The 22,341-nt window shown below is 42.6% G+C and overlaps 1 protein-coding gene across 2 annotated transcripts in view; it reads left to right on the top strand.

Moving 5' to 3' along the window:
• Positions 1 to 2,345: 2,345 nt before the first annotated feature.
• MAP3K15 (mitogen-activated protein kinase kinase kinase 15) overlaps positions 2,346 to 22,341 on the top strand; it is an 84,030-nt gene continuing 64,034 nt past the window's right edge. Inside the window, exon 1 of one of the 2 annotated variants that reach the window (XM_038130578.1) lies at positions 2,346 to 3,169. In XM_038130578.1, the coding sequence (XP_037986506.1) occupies positions 2,854 to 3,169 (316 nt within the window). In that variant the 5' untranslated portion in view covers positions 2,346 to 2,853. The remainder of the gene's footprint in view (positions 3,170 to 22,341) is intronic. The other variant, XM_038130588.1, reaches the window with a different exon arrangement.

Here is a 22,341-nt window from a genome sequence, read left to right as displayed (position 1 = left end):
GATTGTTAGGAAACATGTCCAAGGAATAGTGAGGTTATGGTTTTGAAAGAGAAATAAAATTAGGAAAAGGGGAAAATATCCTTTTCTAATTTATCAGCATGTAAAATATCTACTAAGAAACTATCACTCTGTTTCAAGACCAAGAGACAGACCTATCCACAAGCAATTTAAAGAAGTGACAAATTATAAAAACTGCAAAGTGAAACCTGAAGACATGTCTTAGACCTAGAACAACCTAAATTTTTAATATAACCTCTGGAAGGCACAAAAGGCTTGTTTACTATGCCTCAGTGGCATCCAACTAAGCAATCCCAGCCTATTTGTTGAAAATTGACACTAAAACAATTTTCAAGATTAGAGAAAGCACCACACCATGCGTATATTGTTCTAAACACATTTAATTGCAATTTGTTTTTTTTTGCATGTTAGTTGCTTAAAGCCCGAGAATGTTCTTGAATAAAAGAAAAGCTTTCCTGTGCAAATAATTCCTTAACTTTGACAGCACTGTACTTTTCAGTTTTTAATAACAGCTGTTCAAACAAACTTTTTTATAATTCAAAAAGTACAAAGTAGGATTGGTATTGGGGAGGATCATAAACTTATGTGCTAGTGCTTTTTATTGATAGAAGGCTCAATGTGCACGCTGACTATATTCTAAATGCAGACTTCAATTCTTCTCCTATTATATCAGGTAAGTGGTGCATTACTGGATCAAGGCTAATAGACTTGGTGTGTCATGCAACAGCTTACTGTTGCCTAAAGAGGAAAGCTGCCAGGAATGGGGGAGATCTCTGATGGCCATGTCATTCCTCCAAAGTCTCATATTCTAGTGCTTCTGTCAAAAATGCACATGCACATCCCCAACCTGTGGACCAAGTCCATATGTTGATTTGTCCCAAACTTTCCAAAATGAGAAATAGGTTTGCCTGTTAAATTATTTATCCACATTCTCTCTAAAATCCTTATGAGCCACTAAGCAAACATGAATACTGCACAGCACTATGCTATCCTCATGATGGAGTGTTTTTTGGAAATACTGGCTACTGCAATTCTTATTAACAATCTCTGGTGTCACAGAGATCAGACCCTGGGTTTGAGGCAGACTTGGTTTATTTTAGCTTGAGCTGCTGGACAGGGACTCTGAATAAAGAAATCCCCGTGCCTTCACACCCTTACAGTCTGTGCACAGGATCTTCATGTGCCCTATGTGTGCCTCTTAAACCAATAGAAATTTATGGTCTAGGATCTTCCAACACCTCATTGGATTCTTTATCCATGTCCTCATGGACAGGCCATTAACTGCTCTTATCTTTCAGCTTGGGGCAGCCTTGGGACCCTCTTTTGTTTTACTGGGTACCGAGGTCTCTCGCCTCATCTGGAAGTGCCTGGTCTTTCTCTGTTTCCTCCCCTGCTGAGTGAGCCATGCTGACAAAGGGAGCTCATTTCAAATTCACCGATAATGTTTTGTGCAGGGCCTATTCGTGCTAAGTTGTAAGCAAGTTACAATTAAACTTAAGCCTATGCATTTCTCATATTCTATAAGTAAATCTATTTAAATCCCAAACAGACAGACACCTAGAGAGGAAAATACCATGCTGTAAGCCTTCGATTGTTGCTTTTGTTGTATAACTTCATTGAAAGGATGGTGAGGCATTGCAATAGGCAGCTCAGGGTAGTGGCTGAGTCACCATCCCTGGAGGTGTTCAGGTGTGGGTGTGGCACTTGGGGATATGGTTAAGTGCTGAACGTGGTGGTACTGGGTTAACAGTTGGACTCCATGATGTTAGAGGTCTTTCCCAACTTCAACAGTTCTCCCTTTCTATGATTACAGCGTGGGGTAAAATCATTGCCTCTGATAGTCACACAGTCTTCACACTCCAGCAAAAGGTGAAGACACTCTTCGTCTAAAACCTCGTCACCATGAGTGCAAAATAAAACGAAAAACTTTCCAGATAGGTTTTCTACTTCTAACACAAATTTGCAGGAGGACTGTGCTTTTGTACTGTTCCTTTGATCACTACTTGGTTGTGGTCTTTGTACGGTGACTTTTGACAGCTGGGGTACAAGGCTGAGGTATTAAGCTATCCAGGCACATGCACCTGGACCAGTAGCAGTGCCGAACCCCAGGCTGCTATCACCAGTGTAGCTAATAAGAAAAACGTTTGAAAATAAAAACTAATTTTATTCTTATAAAGAAGCCAGGAATTGCCACAGAGTTACTAGAAGCTGATTTTGTCATGATCGTGGGAGATTATTCAGAAAAGAGAAGGAATTTAAGGATGAACATTACCCAAACTTCTGGCACAATCTAAATGTGGTCAAAGTCGTGTTAACAACTGGACGGGGGATTCAGTAGGGGAGAAGTCGCGGTGGAGCAGAGGGAAGACAAACGGGCAGCAGCTGCCTTCGCTCCACGGCAGCGGAGCCGCGGGCGGTGCGCGGGGGCGCTGCTGCCGGCGAGGGGCGGGCAGGGCAAGGGATAAACGGGGCGCGATCGCCCCGACGCCGCCGCTCCCTCTCAGAGCCGCCGAGGTCGCGGACGGGAGCGGGCGCATTGTCCCGGGAAGGCACGGCGGGGTGGAGCCGGACTCCGCGCTGGGCTCCCCGGGCCGTCTCCTTCGGGGAGGGCGGTGCCCAGCTGAGCCGAGCCCCGCTCCGTGCCGGCCGCCTTCAACTCGCCTCGTCCCGTCTCCGTGCCCGCCCGCCCGGGAGCGGAGAGAAGCGCGGGCAGAAGGCCGGCACGAGGAGGGAGGGAGCTGCCTCGCCGGGCTTTGCCCAGCCGCTCGCCATGGGACGCGGCCCCGCCTGAGCACCTGCCGGCAGCCCCCGCTCCCCTCATCCCTCGACGCCGCTATGGAGAGCCCCGTGAGCGGCGGCGCGGCCGCGGAGCCGGCGCCCCCCGGCGCGGAGCCGGAGCTGGCGGCCGGGGGCCCGGCGGAGGCGGAGGCGGAGGAGGTGGGCTCGGCAGCCCCGCGGCCGCGCTGCCTGCGGGCCGTGTACGTGCTGAACGACCCGCCCAAGGCGGGCGCCGGGGCGCGGAGCCCCGAGGCCGGGGCGCGGCAGTGCCTGCTGCGGGCCTGCGAGGCCGAGGGAGCCCAGCTCAGCACCGTCAACTTCGGCGAGCTGGACTTCGGCGAGACGGCGGTGCTGGACGCCTTCTACGACGCGGGTGAGCGGGCTGGGCTGAGGCGGGACGCGGGGCGGGGGCTCAGGCTCGAGCCTGCCCCGAGCCTTCCCGGGTCGTGCGGGGACGCGGCCGGCAGGGACGGGGAGCGCTCGGGGACGGCGGTGCCGGGGAAGAGGGGCAGCGGGGCTCTTGACAAGGGGTGCGGGGACAGGGAGATGGGTGCGAAGGGATCCTCACGTAATGCGTCCAGCACAGGGAGCTGGAGAGAGGAGAGAGAAAAAAGTTGAGGCTCTTGAGTCGCCACGGTGCGTTGCCCCAGCAGGACTGTGGATCCTGCAGTACCAACCGAGTCTTAAGGAATAGCCGAGCTCCTGCTGGGGTGGTTTGCTAAGAACCCTCTTCCAGCTCCCAATCTGATGGGGAGCTTAGAGGGATACACAGGATGAAGGCACGCCAGCCTCTGATCTGGCTTGGCCAGAGGCTTCATGTTCCCCACTCTCACTCCAGACTGGACAGTGAGGTTGTATGTGAGCAAAGTGTATTGCTCTGAACAAGACTTGTGGGTTTTGCCCACCATGTTCAGGTTCCAGCTGGTGACAGGTGTCTGTCTGATGGTTCAAAAGAAGGCTATCCCTTCTCCACTCAAAAGCACCTGTCTGGTTTGGCACTATGGCAGAGAACTCTGAGCTTTTTGAGCACGCATTGGATGCTTCTGAGCCAATAGGTATTATAAACTAATCAAGGTGAGTATGTGAACATTTTGCTGGCATGCAGACAAACTTCTTTCTCCTATCTGTATGAGCCAGCATAAGGAAATGCCTCAAATTTACAAACTCCAAAGATGGAAAGTGCTCTTTAAGTCCATCTTTACAGTTCATCTTTCATAAGAACTTTGTTTTGCTCATCAGATGTTTTTAAGAATAAATATTTCCTAAAACTTTAGTCTTATTTTATATTCTCAGGTGATTATGAGTCCATTTCATCCCAATAAGTCACCCAAATATTGAGGAACCTCGCATCCTTTTTTGTCAGTTTTTTTCCCCAGTCAGGAGTTCTTGTTATGTCTCTGCTAGCAAGGTTTACGAGTATGAAATACATGCTTTTTGTGTCAGTACACAAACACAACCTAGCAGTTTCTTTTATAGCCACTCTGAAGGTAAGAATAATGTACTCATCAACATGAAATTATTCCTCTGCTTCTGCTAATAGTGCTATTGATGTATTGGACACACAGCTGCTGTGCATTGTACTGAGAGTCTGAAACGGCTATTTAAAAGGGGTTCTTCAATTACTGCATTCTGAAGTGAGTGCCTCTTCTCTAGGAGCGTGCCCTAACTTTGCAGATTTTGATTTAAGTCATCTTGTTGGACCAAGATTGTTATCACTGATTAATACCACTTTGTAATAGTAAAGTGCCTTTTACTGGATACGCCTTCAACACTCTTATATCCAGGGTTTTTTTTTCAATTAAAAAGTAATTGAATAGTTCATAGTCTGGAATTGTTCTAAAGGAGACTGTTAAAAATAGACTTTTTGTGGATTTCTTTCCAGTAGCAACAATTTGAGATCAGCCACAGGGACAACTTCTTAGTTTGTGTAGTGTATGCTTGGGATTGCTGGCATCTATTCAGTTCTTAAGAACAGCATTCAGAATAAGTGTTAATGTGAACACTCTTATGGCTCATGATGAACTTTGTGTCAGGAAGTTCCCATGTGTTTACTTTAAAAAGAAAAAAAAAATCTAAAGAAGTTTTATTGCTGCCTGGGTAAAATATTAAGCAGGTGTTTCCCATACTGAAGATATCTCTTACAGTGTATTTTTACTTTCTGTAGCCGAGGGGCAGAACCTTGAAAAGCAATTCCTCTTGCTTTGTCACAAGTGGTGGGGTCTCTAAGAGGTGCTAGCCTGTTGCCTTCCCTTGGTTTACTAGTGGAACCTTAACCATCTACTAATGCTTAATGACTGAGCAGCAAAGACCTAAAGACCATCTCATTGTGAGTAGTATTGATGGTTCTTTGTTAAAAATGTTATCTGTTAGCCTTTTTCCCTGACTGTGCCTGAAATTGTAGCCTTTACTCAGCCATTAGACAGCCCCCTCCAAAGTAGTTTATTTACCTTAGTATGAATCCAAAAGTACCTTTTGTGACAGAATCAGCAAACTTTAAGAACCGAGTGCAACGAAAAACTTCAGCAGAAACCTCTTTCCTGTCTGCAGGCAGGTTTTCTGGTAGATGGCTTTTCAGTGGAACACTGAGAAAAGTGCTGAAAACCTACTTAAATTCCATTATCAGAGTACATGTGTTTTCTTCCTTGAGCATAGTCATTACTGCCTTCCCATCATTTGAAATCTTATTGTGAATGGAAGCATGACTTAGGCCTTTAGTTAGATATTGCAGACCTGCAGGTAATGCAGGTGACCCTGATCTTGAGAAATCACTCAGCTTTCTAAGGCTTTGCTTTGGAGAACTACAGCACTTGTGAGAGCAAACTTAAAAGAAAAATAAGAACTTGGTAAAGAAAAATAAGATTTCTTTGCTCACTGTGGGCTAGAAACAAGCTGTCAGCAAAGGAATTGATGTTTTCCAAAAATGGTCAATGATATCTACTTAATAGAGGAGCAACAAGGATGCTTGCATACATTGACTGTATCTCTGGGAAGAAAGAAAGGTAATATTTTTAAACTAAAACTGGGCACAGGGCAGTAGCGTGAAGTTTTTTTGCAGAAAATAAAAGTCATTTTCCCTAGGAACAGTGAGCCTAGGAGTTAACTGAGAATTTTAGAATTCCCCAGAACTATCCCATGAAGAAAATCAAACTATAGGCGCTGTAGTGCATTCATAAACAACTTGAGAGACACAGTGAAAAGGTGAGTGTGACTTGGATATATTGATGTTACAGGTAGACTAATTCATAGCTGCAAAGGATCTTTCTATTCTGAATGTACTAAGAAAGCAAACATGATGTAAAAGTCAAATGTCTGACCTGACCCTCTGGAAGGGTGATGTTACATAGAAAAAATGTAGCTTTTCCTTGTCTGCTCAAAACTTTATCAAATCTTAGTGCCTGAAGTGCCAGGCAGTAGGGTTTGGCTACAGTGTTAAGTAAAGGGGTGTATACCAAGTACAGTTATACTGGTTTTGGGTGTCCCAGTTTGGTTTATGAAATCCTGTCTCTGTAGCTGATCACACTTTTCCCTCATGAGGGATGTGCAGCAATCTGGTTTGAGGCTTGGAATATTTCTTTGGCCATTTGACCACAGCATTTAGAAATTATACAGTCAGCAGGATGAAAATCAGCTGAAAGGAAGACAGGCTAGAGAGCGAGTGGTGTACTGATAAATAGAGCTGTATGCTGACCTAAGTGAGTATTCCTCTCACAATCCAGGAAACTGTCAGATAATTTTTGGGTATAGGGGAATATTTTGAAGTCTGTTTCTCCTGTTTTGCTGTATATGAACTTCTCTAATCAATATCTTGTGTGATAAGGCAGCCCCAAAATGAGGGTGATACCCTCAAGGTGTGATACCTGTCTCTGCAGACTTGACTTCATCCAGAGCCAAGACTTGGGAGTGAGCCCAAGCAGAGACTGAAACATGGGTCCTCCTTACTTCTGTACCATAGTTGAACCACTCTTGACCCGATTTTCTTGTCCCTGAAACTCTTTTTCTTCGTGTTACACTGTGAAAGGGGAAGGAGGAAATAAATTTGCTGGATCCTGCAATTTTCAGGCTCTGGCACCTGCTGGGGGAATCATTGTTGCCTGTTCCTCAGCTGCCTGCCCTGAAAACCCTCTGCCCTCAGAAGGCCAGTGTTCCCACTTCAGAATTGGCAGGGATACTTCAACTTCTTCAGCCTGAGGGCCGAGTGCATCAGGTGCAGCAAACACTTGTCGCTGCTTTAGGGTAATATACAGCGTGGTAACCCGTGTAGCTTAGCTGGGGGCATGGCTTCCCTTGCTGACTCTGCTGCAGGGAGTGCAGTCTCTGACAGGAATGACAGGTGAGGGCAATAACTTCTAAGCAAACTTCATCATACCTTCCTGCTGCAGTTTATCTTTGCCCCTGGGTGTGACAGTGAGCAGTGCTGGAGTTAAGGGTTAGTGCTCTGATGCTTACTTCAGCAGGCAGAGTTTGCTGTTTTTCTGAGGAACACTTAAAATCTTTCCTTTCTTTTCCCACACAGGTAACTCAATGGCTAGGGGTGTATTTGCTTTAAATCTCAAGATATATATATATATACCACAGAATACAAAAGTACAAAGAGAAGCAAACCAGCCATCTTCAGAACAGGAAGATGGTGGATGGGAGGCTGGGCTGGATATTGTGCTGTTTTAGTAAAACAGCAGAGCTGTTGGGACCTGATCTTTTATCTCTGGGTGCTGCTGCACATCTAGAGCGACTTCAGGTGTCTCCAGCAAAGCTCTGCATTGTGACATCAAACCAAATATTCTAATAACAAAATTCTTTGATATACCAGTATTGTAGTCCTCTTATATCCAAGTGAGTGAGGTCATTTTAAATGACAGTAACAACCATCAGGTCTATATGTTACCGTCATAAAACTGTTTAGGTTGGCAAGGACCTTAAAAGTCATTCAGTTTTAACCCCTCTGACGTGGGCAGAGACACCTTTCACTAAACCAGGTTTTTCAAAGCCCTGTCCAAACTGGCTTTGAACACTCCAGGGATGGGGTATCCACAACCTCTCTGCATCATCTGTTTCAGTGTCTTACTATCCTCACAGTAATCTAAATTAGCCCTCTTTCATCTTAAAACCATTCCCTCTTGCCCTGTCACTACAGGCCTTTGTAAAAGGTCCTTCTCATGTTCTCTTGAAGCCCCATTTAGGTGCTGCAAGGTGCTATAAGAGCACAGAGCCTTTTCTTCTCCAGGCTAAACAGCCTCAACGCTCGCAGCCCATCTTCCTGGGAGATGTTTTCCAGCCCTCTGATCATCTTTCATAGTCCTCCTCAAACAGGTCCCCACCCTTGTTACACTGGAAACCCCAGAGCTGGATGCAGCACTCCAGGTGGGGTCTCACAAAAGCAGAATAGATGGGGAGAATCCCCTCCCTTGGCTTGCCAGCCATGCTGCTTTTGATGAAGTACAGGACGCAGTTGGGATTGATGATCTCAGAGGTCTTTTCCAACCTAGTTAATAAATTCTGTGATGGACTGATTGATTGATTTTATGATTAATGCACCTTCATCTTCTTTAGATGGTTTCAAACCTCATGTTCTTCACATAACACAACACACATGGTGTGTTTCTGTTTTTTTATAACTTACTCTGCAAGTAATTTTTCACTGTGTGATTATAAGTCATAGTGAGTCTCACTAAATAGACTTAGAAGCTTTTACACCCATTACACCCATTACAAATGACTTCAAAAATTTGAACATGTAAGATTATTCTGAAGAGAGGAACAACTGCATCTATTGAACTGCCTTACTTCTGAAGACCAATTATTGTCACATGGCTCTTGAAAACACTGCAGTTAAAGTGAGTTTTGCTTGTTTGTTTTTAATTTTTTCTTTTAATAAAACTTGCAGCACTTTCTGGAATTCTTTATATCAGTGAATGTTCTTCTGATACAGTTTTTTTTTTTTTTTTTTTTCCTCTGATAGGAGGAAAGAACTGTGCTGGCTATGCATACCAGTCTGCAAATTCTAAAGGTTCTCTTTTTTTTTCCTAAGAATTATATGCAAACATATTTTTCATGTAGTTGAAAGTTAGTTTCCCTAAGTTGCTCTGGAGGAATCTACTGTGCCATTTGACTGTGAGATGCTGGCTAGCAGATCTCTGGTTCTGCCTTTTTGTATTTCAAGTTGACTCTCAGTGACTCCCAGGCACTCCTATCCTTTGCAGTGACTGCATGCTTGCTCAGTCTTGCTGTGTTGTGTGTAGCATGTTCCTCATAGGTGTAAGAATTGTTTCTCTTAGACCTGCAGTCTCAAAATTAGGTTAAACAAAAATAAAGGAAGTGTTAGCTTATGTGGGTTAATTACATTGCTTTAATTTCCATCCTCCATAAAATAAACAAATTAAGGTTGATATATGGTAGCTCATATTATGTTCTGCAGTCATGCTCTTCCTTTATCAGTGTAATCATACATTGCTTTTTAAATTGTTAAATTACAATTGCACATGGTAGTTAAAAGGTAATTAATTAAACACAGTTGCACATGCTAGTGAAAAGGTAGCCTTTACAGGCTAGTAAAGGTAAGTTCCTGGTTTGCCTTGAGGTAAAGATCTGCTGACTTGTAAGGACTTGTGCAAAACCTAGTTGAGAACTCAAGATGATTTGGTTTCCTCAAGATGGACTTGTGTCAGAGTAGTCAAGAGGTCTTGGCCAGGAACAAGAAGTAGGATACAGTGATTATGTGCATGATTATTATTTGATTTAGTGCTAATTTAATATCTAAATATTACTGTAAGGCAATATGTAAGTAACTCATCTGTTAAAACAGATAATAGTGCAATAGGGTCATGGTCTCTCCAGTTATGAGCTTCAGTGAGATCCCCCTGCTTTCTAAACTCAGAAGAGTTTATTATGTGTGGCTAGGTCCACTTAATCTCAGATTTGGTCAACAGTTTATGTCCAAAGGCTTATAATAATAAGCAGGTTTGGCTAGAAAAGTCCAGGTTAACAGTCTTCAGCCTTGGAGAGTTCAACATTCCAAAGCAAGAAAGCACCTATGTAGCTGCTTCTGGATTTTGTCTCCGGGTGTGACCGGGTCTTAGTGTTTTTCACTCACTATCAAAGTCAGTGTTTCCCATCTTTAGGCTGCAGGCTTCCATGCTGGGAGGAGGCTCCACCTGGAAGCTGCTTGCAACACCAGGAGACCAGCTGGCCCAGTCACTGCCAGCACTTTATACCCTTGTGCAGGCCAACGTGCACCAAAGTCAGTCCTGAATATCGTGGCTCCCCCATCTCTGGAGTGCATTTATTATGCGTTCAGTTCCTCCTGCAATACTCACCAGCTGTTCCATTCCTAGGAACAAGCCTCATGGCCATCAGGGACTGCAGGAAGGGGGACGGTATGGGGCTGTGTGTGGAGGTCACATGCAATGGCCCAACTATCTTCTGTCAGCATCACGAGCCTCAAATTCAAACTCTGACTGCAAACCTAGGTTCTGGAGATACTCAGGGCATGCTGAGATACTTCCATGCGTGTGGAGGAGCAGCTGCAAGGGTGGCCAGCATTTGGCAGCTGAGATGCACGTAGGTGTCGGAATCCAGAACATCCCTCTGGGTGCCCTGGATGGCCAGAGCCGCTGGCAGGGGGCTCTGAGACCCTGGCCTGCAGCCAAAGACACTCTTGGGGTTTCAATCTTAGCCCATGGAGCAAATTACCAACTCTGTATGAAGAATTACAAGCCACACACACACAAGTTTAGATAGCATAGTAGAGATAATCACGAAGTGAAAGGAAGGATTTTTGAGTGCTGTACAGGGGGGTTTTAAGCCTTGTACGCAGGGGTCCAAGTTTTGTACATGGGGGTCAGGGATTCTAAGATGGAGGGATTTGGGTGTGCCCTGTCCTCCTTCTTTCTCCTTCCTAACCTCCATGTCTTTGGTGATATTGGCACTCACAGATTGGTTTAGAGTAGAAAGTCACCATTCAATATAGATAGTAGGCATTGGGGAAAAAGTATAAACATGTAACACGTAATGTGTGATATAAAAGATGGCACCAGCCCCCTGGGAGGGCAGTGTGCCTTTGTCTGACCTGCTGAACGGGCCACAGCAGTTCAGGGAGAAGAATCTTTTAGATAACCAACAATAAACAACCTTGAGAACAGACAACAGAAGACTACCGAGTCTTTCTTCGAAGGCACGGGTTGGAGGAGGGACTTTTCCATCTTTTGGGGTCATCCCAATCCGGGGGTGAAACCCCACACGTAGGGTCTTGTTCTTAGGAGGGCCTCAGTGTGGTTTGCCACTTGCAGGTGATATCCGTGAGCACAGTAGGCTCTGGTTGCCATGCACTTCAGGAGGGCTGTGAATTGCTTTAGCCTCAGGCTACCTTTGAACAGTAGCAAGGGTGCCTGAGGCTGAGCCAGGAGAGGGCTGGCAGCTGTTGCTTTGTCCTGCCCCCTGGCACAGGCTGGCTATAAACAGCATAGGTCCTGTGTCTGCTGAGGTCAGGGATTCAGCGGGCAGCCAGTGGGTCAAACGTGGCTCACAGTATGATTTCACCCCACCTGTCTTCTTTCAGGAGTGCTGCAAATATCTTCACCTTTTCCTGCGAGGTTGGGCTGGTTATAGAAATGTGCCAGGAGCAAAAATTGCATCACTGTTCTCTGCGAGGAGAAGACATGAATTCTGACACAAGTACTGGATCGCTGTGTCATGAGAAACCACTCATGCTTTTTTTATCCTTCGTACTACTCAGCCTGATGAGGTCAATGATTGTGCTGTGGTGGAATTGAAACTTCTCAGATATTCTTTGGCTATTCTTCAGAGTATTTAAAGTTTTGTCTGAGTAGTTTAACAGCTGTTATGTCTTGGAGCGCAAAGCCCAGTGGGATTCACGACTTTAAAACATGTACCCCAGCTTTTATTGCATTGAAGCTATATGATCCCAGCCTTGGTTAGCATAGTCTTTCTTTAACTGCAGTGGGCTCTGATGACAGGCAGAAATCTGAAATGTAATGAAACAGTAATGACACTGTTAGGACTACATCCCTAGCCTTCTGCTGATGTGGGATGGTACAGCTAAATCTGGCAGTGAGGGAAGTACTCCAGTTGATCACATCAGAACTTACAGCTCTTTCTATTCTAGTAAATACTGCTTTTATTAAATTGTGTGTTTAAAAAGTCTTCAATATCTCTTTAAAGCAAAACACAAGGAGGAGAATCTTGAAGTGCTTTTTTATCCCTGTTTCAGTATAATCTTTTTTAATTTTGTGTCCTGTTATGGAGGGAAATGTGTCTGGATTCTTTGCATTTTGTGGGCTTTTTTTCTCTTCTGTAAAACAACCCTTCATGCACAGAACTGTAGCTCAACCACGGGTGGTCGAGGGCCTCTCAACAATTTGAAAAATGTTTATCACATGATAGATATTTATCATGATTTCTAAAACTTTTGAAGTGTACGCCAAAAATGCACTAGTTCTGGAAAACAAACAAATTCCCATGTAAGTCAGCATGATAATGAGCTTTCTCTAAAATTCTTCAGTTTCCTACTGGTGCTGGCAATGCTTTCCATGAATAGTGGTACTTTGGTGCCTCCAAGCAAGTCAAAACCAGTGGTAGATTCTGTGAAACTGATTGTGGGGAAAATAACAGAGAAGTTACTTTTTTAAACTTGGGGTAGTGAATTATTTGCCACTTGATTGCTGTTCTTTCTCCCTCCTTCCCTTTAAAATTTTTACAACTATTTAGTAGCTAGAGCAGCCACAAGAAATTGTGCTGAATCAAGTGCCTTTGCCTTAGTCACAGAAAAGCTGCAGGTTTTTTCTATTGCAGAAAAATATCTGCCCATAATAATTTCACTCAGCTGAAGATTAGCTGCAATAACTCTACTGTTGCTGCCTTTCACTCACAGAAGCTGAAGAAAGAAATTTCTTTCTGTTAATTTGTGTGTTGAGGGAGACATTCATTGTTAGTTTTGCCTTTGCTTGGGGAGTGACAAGGTGAAACTGGGGTTGGGAACTGGTAAATGAAAACAGTACAAGGCTATATTCTGTCTGTGTGTGGCTTTCTAACAGTGCTAGACCAGTCATCGCTGTTGTGCTAATCTTAGTAGATAATAAAAATTTGCAGGAGAAAAGCTAATGTTTACAATGGTGCTACTGTTTGGTACTGGGCTGCCTTGCTTAGCAGAGCTTCTGTGTGCACAATCCTGTTTCACACAGTAACTGTCAGCTTTTATCAGCATCAGCTCTGCCTTCTCTGGAACTGAGATACTGGTTTTAGATATTGTCTTTGCCAGTGGATGTTTGGTATGCTTCAGTCTTTTTAAACCCAGTTTGAAAAGAGGACAAGATTACCAAGCTCAAAGCCAGGCACTGTGCTTGTTTTTACTACTGCTGCTGATGGGGCTTAAGATAACTGACAAGCTATGGGATGCAGTCAGCTGGAGAAAGTATTCAAATCAGAATGAAGTCTGAAAATTATTGAGATGGATTTCTTGATTTCATGATAATTAAATTGTGGAACTGATAAAATTAGCTTTTTGCTTATTATAGTAACTAAACTAGGTAAGTCTTCGTATTGTTTCGGGAAAACCAGAAATTGTCTTGACTTTCTGGCTTGTGATCAAGTCAAAAAAAGAATACTTGATTATTTAAAAATTTTTACCCTTTAATACCTCTTCAGATTCCTAGTTTTGCATTAGTGCCTCTGTGATGGTATAATATAAATTTTGAGAAGAATAACGCATTGAGTTCCGTAAGTTTGGGTATTTCAGATGGTTTTAAAGATGAATATTCAGAATTTAGCATCTTAAATCTAAACTTTCTTGCATCCTCTTACCATGACAAGGTACAGGTTAGCCTGGGGATGTTGGTGGATGAGAAACTTGACATGCCCCAGCACCCCAGAGAGCCAACTGCACCCTGGGCTGCATCCAAAACAGCGTGGCCAGCAGGGACAGGGAGGGGATTCTTTCCCTCTGTTGTGATGAGAATCCCTGCAGCTCTGGGGGCCCCAACGTAGGAGGGATGTGGACCTGTTGAAGCGAGCCCAGAGGAGGCTGTGAAGATGATCAGAGGGCAGGAGCACCTCTCCCATGAAGACAGACTGAGAGGGTTGGGGCTGTTTAGCCTGGAGAAGAGAAGGCTCTGGGGAGACCTTATAGCACCTTGCAGTACCTAGAGAGGGCTACAGGAGAGCTGGAGAGGGGCCTTTGACAAAGGTTTGTAGATAGGCCAAGAGGGAATGGCTTTAACCTAAAACAAGGCAGGTTTAGATTTGATATAAGGAAGAAATTCTCTACTGTGAGGGTGGCAAGACTCTGGCACAGGCTACCCAGAGAAGTTGTTGTCCCTGGAAGTGTCAGGGCTAGGATGGACAGGGCCTTGAGGAAGCTGGACTAGTGGAAGGTGTCTCTGCCTGTGTTAGAGGGGCTGAAACTGGATGACCTTTAAGGTCCCTTCCAACCTAAACCATTCCATGTTTTTGAGGTGATGCATCCTGCTCAATGCTGGAGACCATGTTTAGGGGTTTGTTTGTTGCAAAATCACAATTTCCTGTGATTCATTTTGTCTGAATCACCATTTGGAAGTGCTAATATTCCTTTGATTCTGTAGACATCTTTGGGAATAGGTTCCCCTGTTTAATATTCTCTGTCTATGTGCTAGAATTTATAGAATTATATATGTACTGCATTTATAGGGTAGTTAAAGACTAAGTAGATAATAGCTATGACTCTAGAAAGACCCACTTCTACTAAAATTCTTGATTTTATTGATCTCTACATAGTGTCTTGAAATTTTCTCTCATTTTTTAATGGAAGCTTCCAATTTTTTAAATTACAGCATTGAGTGGTACATAAGGATTTTTTCAGTGGCACATGCAGTCTCTTAGACTGGCACGTAAAGCTTGTACTGTTTACAGGAAAGATAAAAATAGCAGAGTGGATCCACATCTGCCCAGCATCCGGAGTATTATATCAAGGACTCAGTATCTGTATGTGAGTGCAAGTCTCTTGGCTGACAGATGATGCCCTGGCTTTATGTAAACTTTATCTGCATTTGCACTTTAATAATACTGCCTTTCCCCAATTAACATTTTTTCTGTGTGTAACTTACTGTGCTTTATGTGGGTCCTAAATGACAGTACTGGAGTCCATCAACATAAAGAGGAAATCTGTGATATAGTTATGAGGTGGGATACCTCAGTCTGGTACGTAAAAATTCCCAGTGCTAATGATGGAGACATTGCTTGATAATTGTTTTTGAGAAACATATTTGGGAAAAAAGAAGAGATTCAGACTAAGAAAGTCTCAGTTTCTTAATCTGCTATACACTTAAATAGAGAAAGGAATAAGGTCTTAGTTTAACCCAGACTTATGAGCTTTAGTGTACTGAAATATTTCTTCTATTTTAGTTCCTTGTATTTTGATTACTTTTCTTCTTATTATATTTCTTTGATAATAAGATAAAGATCAGCATAATTTTACTTCTCCAAATTTTTTATATATATATGTTGTTGGCCAGTGTGTGACCTGTGGGAGATGTGCAGATTTAGCAAGTTTTTTATGTTCCCCAGCCAAGGTATTCAACATTAAATGATGGGCGATTCTCCAATGGTTTAGTTTGGATAATTGTCTAAAAGGTTGAAGCTTATCTAACCTCCTTGGCCTAAAAATTTATTTGACTGCAGCTGGGGAGAAAGGGATAACGTTCCTTGTTGAATTTCATACTCTCTTTAATTTCACTTAGGCCAGGTTATCCAGTTATGTAACCTTTTTTGTTTTTTTCCTATACTTCATTCCCTTTGATGACCCAGTGTAGGAAGTGCAGAGGCGCAGGAGAAGTTAAATAAAGTTCACCTTTCTCATTCCACACACACACCCCCCTCCAGTTACAGGCAAGGTTCAAATTAGGTTCAGGCTTGGGGTGTTTTTTCTGCGTGCTCTCTGGAGCTGTCTGGCTCCACTCTAGTGCACCGCAGTGGAAATGGTTTTGTGTGAGCCGTGGCACACTGCTGGTGCAGCTGGCAAGTGTGAACTGCCTGCTTTTAGTTTACTCTGCTGTTTCTTTTCTTGTCTAAATAGGGCAGAAAAATGTCCTGTAGAATTAGTAAGTTCTTTGGCTTGCAAAAAAAAAAAATAAGGAAAGGCTGTTATTCTTAATGACTTGGCATAGTGAAAAGTATGTATGATGTGAGACAGTCACTCATTAAATCTGTCTGGCATCTGTGTCAAAATTTCTAATATACTGAGAGTATACAAACAGGGAAAATCATATTGAACAGGTGTCTTCAGATCATCTGTGACTGATAAGTGTTTTTTAAGTGTTCTGGATACATAGATTTAAAGCAAGAAATGAGCAACTTCTGGAATCTTCATTTGTCTGCATCTGTGAACAAAAAAATAAGGAGATGAATGTGGGTTATTTAAATACTCTTTAAGAAGTTCAAAATGCTGCTACTTTACTATTCATTTGTGTTTAAAGGTTGAATAAAAATGGTAATACCTGTCTTTTTGAGGTATGAATCAGGCATACTGATTGTTCTGTAGATGCTTAGCTGTTTTGCAGGTGGAAGACTGCAGATGCTGAATCAGAGACTATTCAAGTTCTAAGTCGTACCAAAGTACAATAGGATGATAGAAGTGAATTGCTTAGGTAAAATAGTAGGAATTTTCTTCCCTCTGAAGGCATTTGGTTTGTTACCTTTGGTACCTTTAAAATGAGGCCTCTGTTTTTCAAAGTCACTGTTCCTGTTTCAGCAGGGCGTGATTTTTCCTTCTGAAACTCAGAATCTTAATAACTGCACGGTCAACAAGCCCATCTCTGAATGCCAGTTTGTTTCTAGGCTAGCATCACACAGCTGCTGTGGGGTAGGAAGAAGCAGGTATGGAATTCAGTTTCACAGGCAAGCATTCAGCTGCTTAAGCCATGCTAATGCCCTTTTTATCCCTGCAGTGCTGTCAGCCTCTGCCATGGTGTCATTGCTGAGGTCAGCAGCCGGTGAGGCTGATGGAGCTGCGCTGTTCCCGAGGTACCCCACAGTCGCTGGTGTGCCCCGAGCTGTTCTCATGGGGTAATCCCAGCAGGCAGCTGAACAGCACTCACTCACTCCATCCCTCACCAGCAGGCTTGGAGAGAGAACTGGAAGAGTAAAAGTGAAACAACTTGCGGGCTGAGAAAAGAACAGTGTCATTTAAGGCAAAAGTTGCTTGTGTTGTTATTTGGCACCAAGGCCAGCTCAGGTTGGGTCACTGCTGCGCTTGCACTGCTTCTTGTAAGGCTTCTCCTTCTGCTATAAGCAGCTTTTATGACATGCAACTCAAATCATGGTTGCAGCCATGTAAAAGTGTGTCTATTAAAATCTGCACCCCTGCTCCCTTTGGACCAGTCCATAGGGTTTAAAATGGCAATGAAAAAGAAGAAAAAGAAAATTTACTCGACCTCACTATCTATCTATCTATCTATCTATCTATCTATCTATCTATCTATCTATCTATCTATCTATCTCTTCTGTCTATCTATCTCTCCTATCTATCAATCTGTGACAGAGAATTTCACAGTATATACAAAGGAAGGATTGTTTATCCTGAAACTTGTAGTGATTAATGGTTTTTGCTTTTTATGTTGTACATGGTCAAGTGAGCGATGTCAATCTGAAATAGCAAATTGCTTTAATTTGTCTTTTTTTCCCATTTTACTTTTTATGGCTGCATGTTTACGAGGTTTAAATAACAGTAATTTTTAAATGTAAATACTTTGTTTTGGCACTCATGAAATATGATTATAATTCAGTGGGGATGATTCTAAGAGATGTGTACCATCTCAACCTAGAGTCTTTTTCATTATATACAGAACTGGATTTTTAAGTTACAGATGCTAATGTCTTTTGTTACACAATATGTAAAAAGTGAGTTGTCCTAAAATTAAGTTTTTAGGTGTTATTTCTTTCCATTGTTGTAAGTTTAACAGTTTCTTCAAGTACTTTACCAGGACAATAGTGTGAAGCTGGTAGCTGATACCACTGACAGGACTGATTAGCTACAGTGACAGAGCTTCTGTCTGCTACTGTGCTATCACTGAGTTAGCCAGAGATTGCCAAGTTAAAGGTTGATGGATAAGGGGAGAACAGGACAATGAGAGAGACTCAGAGACAGTGGATCATGTGAAGGAGGTAGGAGTTGCAGGTAGCCATAAGCATTCATCTGCCTGAGCCACAAAACCAGTGAAAAGGCTAAGATGCAAGCAATGAGCTCTCTCTCCATTCCTAACTTGGGATCTTGAACAGCGTAGTTTTACAAAGAAATGGTATAAATATTGATCTCTTGTGCATGTCGCAAGTTCTATAATGCATTTCTTACCAATGTGTAGATCTTGGCAGCATCCATCTGATATGATTATGATTGGTAACTAAAGATCTGTGACTGTGGTCCCAGAATGGGTAAATTTTTACAATCCTTCCTCAAGGAAGGGAGGCTGTGTAAAGGGGTCTGTGCTGTGAGTTTCCAGAGACAGTGTGTGTGGACATTATCTTTTTGACTTCGACCTCTCGCACTACTGTGAGTTAACTCCTTCAGACTTGAGGTTGTGTTGTTCCTGGGACCTCACAAGCTGTGGTAGGAAAGGGGAAAAAAAATAGAAGGTTAAGTCTATTACTAGCTTTTATATTAATGACTTTGTCTTGCAAGGAAATGCAATGCTTATATTTGGCTTGAAGTATATATTTCATTTTTGCTGAAAATTTAATTCATTTGTAAACTTCAACCATAGGTGGGGAGGTTATAGTCAATGCTTCCATGTAATTAAACAGGTTATGTGAGTAAGAGAAAAGACTCTGGGCTGAGGTAGTACCTGCACAAACACCTCTTAAGGAACAGTCATCCCCACAATTGTATAATAGTGAGTGCCAAAACAAACAACATTGTAAACTCAAAAATGAGCTCTCAATTTATGGAAGACTAAGGAAGAGTTTGGTGTTTGAGAGATTCCTGGAAATCTTAGGTGGGGGTTTGAATTGTGACAGTGTTTCCTCTATCACAGGTAGAGAGAATGGGAGTAAAGTACTGATGAGAAAGATCTGTAGTCCTTCTCCGTTGGCCATTTTGTTGATTAACTGGTGGGAGCACATCCAGGGAAGCATCTGCTGAGATTATATAATTCTTGTCTGGAATGCCTTAGTGGTTAATGAAATCCCCCAAAGCAGAGCTGTGAGGCTCTGTGGAAGGGGCATGGTGGCACTGAACACCTTCAGTGTGGGTGTCTGCAGTTGCTTGGGCTCTCCTCATAGGCACTGGAGAGAAACTGGCACTTTGGGCTGCAGTTCATCTCCTGAAGCTGGCTTCTGACAGATCCGGGGAATGGGGCTGGAAAAGTGCTTTTGCTGTCTCTGGGCTGACAGTGAAGGTAGTGATGACAGGCCCATCTGAGACCAAACATCTTCCTTGTGACTCTGACCAGCTCAGTGCCCATAACTTCGCTTCGGAACAGCATTTCGTGAGGCTGAGAGGAGTTACTTCCAAACAGCTTCACCCATCTGACGAGTTTCTGATTTGGTGCTTGAAAGGCTGCTTAATTTGGCATGAGAGGATGTTTAACAGTGGCCAGAAAAATAAGTTCTCCAGTACACTCTCAAAATTACTTGAGTTGGTTTTAATTAAATCTTTTAAAAAGAAGAAAGAAAGAAACAAAACCCAACAACCTGAAGCAAAGACTGGCAAAGTTAAAAAGGACTGAAAGCAAAGCTTTGCCATGGAAAATACTAAGCAATTTCTAAGCCTAGGCATGCACTGTTTATCGTGAATTATATATTTCCTAACTTCTGCAATTCAGTATTTCAATAAGAGTTCTTTGAGGATTAGGTCTTTGTTTCCTTCTTTCCCTAAACTGCCAACTGTAAAAAAAAAAAAGACCAAAAAATTCACAAATTATGCTATCTTCTGAGAGAGGTTATTTTCAGGTGTATCCACTCATACAATATTTTTCTTCTTCATACTTGTGCAAAGCATTAAAAACACATTCTGAGCTTGGATGCCTCTGTATTAAAATAACTGCATTACTTTTCTTCCTGTGCCAGTTCTTGTGGGTGCTGGTTGTATTCTGATTTGGCAGTCTGAAAGACTCTCCCTGAAGATCCATTAAAAGAATAATAAGCATAGGCATTCTATTGGCACAATTTTTGCTTTTCTAGATCAGTAGAGTTGCCCTATTCTTTTAATACAGTGTCTTGCCCTGTTTGAAACTTAGTTTTGCTGTGAATTTAATAGTATTTAAGAGGTATCTAAGATATTTCTTAAAGCTTTTGCTGTCAAAGGTTTTTGGAAGAGTCCTTGTTTAAGGACTCTTGTTAAGTCCATTTAACAAAATAGTTCCTAATATGCAATTTCAGGGCAGAAATTTGAAAAGCTTCAGATGATGTATCTAATGAATAAGAAAACCCCAAACCATAAAAATGAATGAGAATTCAGGCTAGAGATAAACTCCTAGAACTGGCAGTGTTGCCCACCTGATGTAATTTGTTCTGTTCCTCTCAACTAAAATGTAGTTTCTTGGGTGATGTAATTTTTGGAACAGACATTTAGCTATTAAGGAATATGTATTAATTATAAATATGGCACAAATACTTTGTTGTGGTTTAGAAAAATGAGTTGTTTTAGATACTAGTTTCTCCTGAGTTGCAATAAATGCCACTGAAGCATGAAAAATATGTTCTAATTCTATTTTTAGTGTGTGTTCCATGTACCAGAGGACAGATGAAAGATGCAGTATCTGTAAAGTAACACCACAGCACTGACATGGTTACAGGCTGCAGTGTTCAGGTCTGAATGTAACCCTGTGTGGAGTTGTTTGTATGAAAGGGGGGTTTTGTACAGAATTACAAAAGCCAGAGATGAGCACTGGCCCCTCAGTCTTGGCTGTTCTGTTGTTTTGCATGGTCTGATGTTCACAGTATCATCTGAGGGTTGATTTTGCTGGATAGGAATTGCCAGTGAATGTTATGATGTTATACAGTGCTAAGATAGCCTAAGACTAAAATTTTCAGATGTTGCCAAAGGTAGAATTTGAAATCAGAAGGACCAAAGGCTACAGGTGAGAGCTGATCTCAAGAACGAGAAGTTTCTGTCTAGTTATGATTCCACCAAATATTTAAAATAAATATGGGTTTTATATTCTTTATCTGCATTAGAATGCTGTCAGGCTCTGTTTACGTGGTGCTGTGCTGGTTGCATTCATCACTAGTTTCACTCCAGCTACAAGTGCCTCTGTTTTTGATGCACTGGATTATTCTGTTTTCTGCTTCTTTGCACTTCACATTTCATCACCTGCAGCAAGGCTGTTCAAAAAGTGCTCATTCCTGTGCCATTTCAGGCCAGTGGGGGTTCTCCCAGGGCTTTCACTGCTGGAAGCTGTTTGAGGCACTCCTGTTATCTATACAGGAAAAAAAAGTGTTCCAGCTTTCTTACCTCCACTTTCAGACTGTAATCAGACTGTAAGCACTACAACTTTTCTTGGTAAGTTTTAACCATTCTGCATTCTTTCAGCTTTTTGTGCCGGGAGCTGAGAGGATTGAGTTTGAGTGTTCTGAACTTTTCATGTGCACAGGAAGGAGGAGCTGCCTTGCTGGGCCACATGAAAGGACTTTCTATCATCACCCAAATGCTGTGGATAGAAACACGTTTGGTTGTCAGCTGTTTCTCCTCCTCCTCTTCTTCTTCCTTTACATGGATGTGTCTGCTTTCCACACAAAGACCAGCTGCTCCCAGAATTGTCTCTGGAGGTGGGACGTTGCCAGTGTTGATGTGTTGTGTGTTAAGTGGAGCAAAGCAATAATTTGAATTGCTACAGTTAGCAATGCTTCTGGGTGGTGGAAAGGCTCATCTGAAAATGTTAAAGTTTTTGTTTTTTTTTTTTGTTTCCTGGTAATAGCAGAGCTCAAGATTTGCCTAGTCCTTTCAGGAAAGTTATTTAACAGCAAGCTTTCCTTAGTCTAGAATGCTGCTGCTGCTCAGCTAATACCCAGTTCATCTTCAGCACTCCGCATCCACATTCGCTGAGCAGAGCAGTTTCACAGGGGAGGATGGGAAGCTGGTTTCCAGAGCAAGATTTGACACATAAAAAGGAAGAAAGGCAAAAGAGAGCTATGACTTTCCCCTCTGTGTTTGTGGTTATAAGTCTGCTGGCTTTTATAATTGTTAGGTACTACGAGGTTGCTTTCCATATTGCTTGGTGGGAGGAGAAGTGACACATTTTGGGGTGTGCTGGCCTTTCTCTTTAGTAAATCACTTCATAACATTATAATTGTTAGGTACTACGAGGTTGCTTTCCATATTGCTTGGTGGGAGGAGAAGTGACACATTTTGGGGTGTGCTGGCCTTTCTCTTTAGTAAATCACTTCATAACATAAAGCCTGTGTGCAGATGTAGTGCCACAATTAAGTAAAAGGCAAATGACAATCTCAGTCTGAGAACAAAAATTAGAGGTGTTTCTCTATTTTTTTAAAACAGCACACGTCTGAAATTACCATTTACAACACTTCCTGTGTTTTCCTGAGCAAACTAGACAAACTATGGGAAAGCAC

Source organism: Motacilla alba, chromosome 1 (genome assembly GCF_015832195.1).
Source record: "Motacilla alba alba isolate MOTALB_02 chromosome 1, Motacilla_alba_V1.0_pri, whole genome shotgun sequence".
NCBI classification, from domain to species: domain Eukaryota; kingdom Metazoa; phylum Chordata; class Aves; order Passeriformes; family Motacillidae; genus Motacilla; species Motacilla alba.
This window is presented reverse-complemented; position numbering and strand designations above follow the sequence as displayed.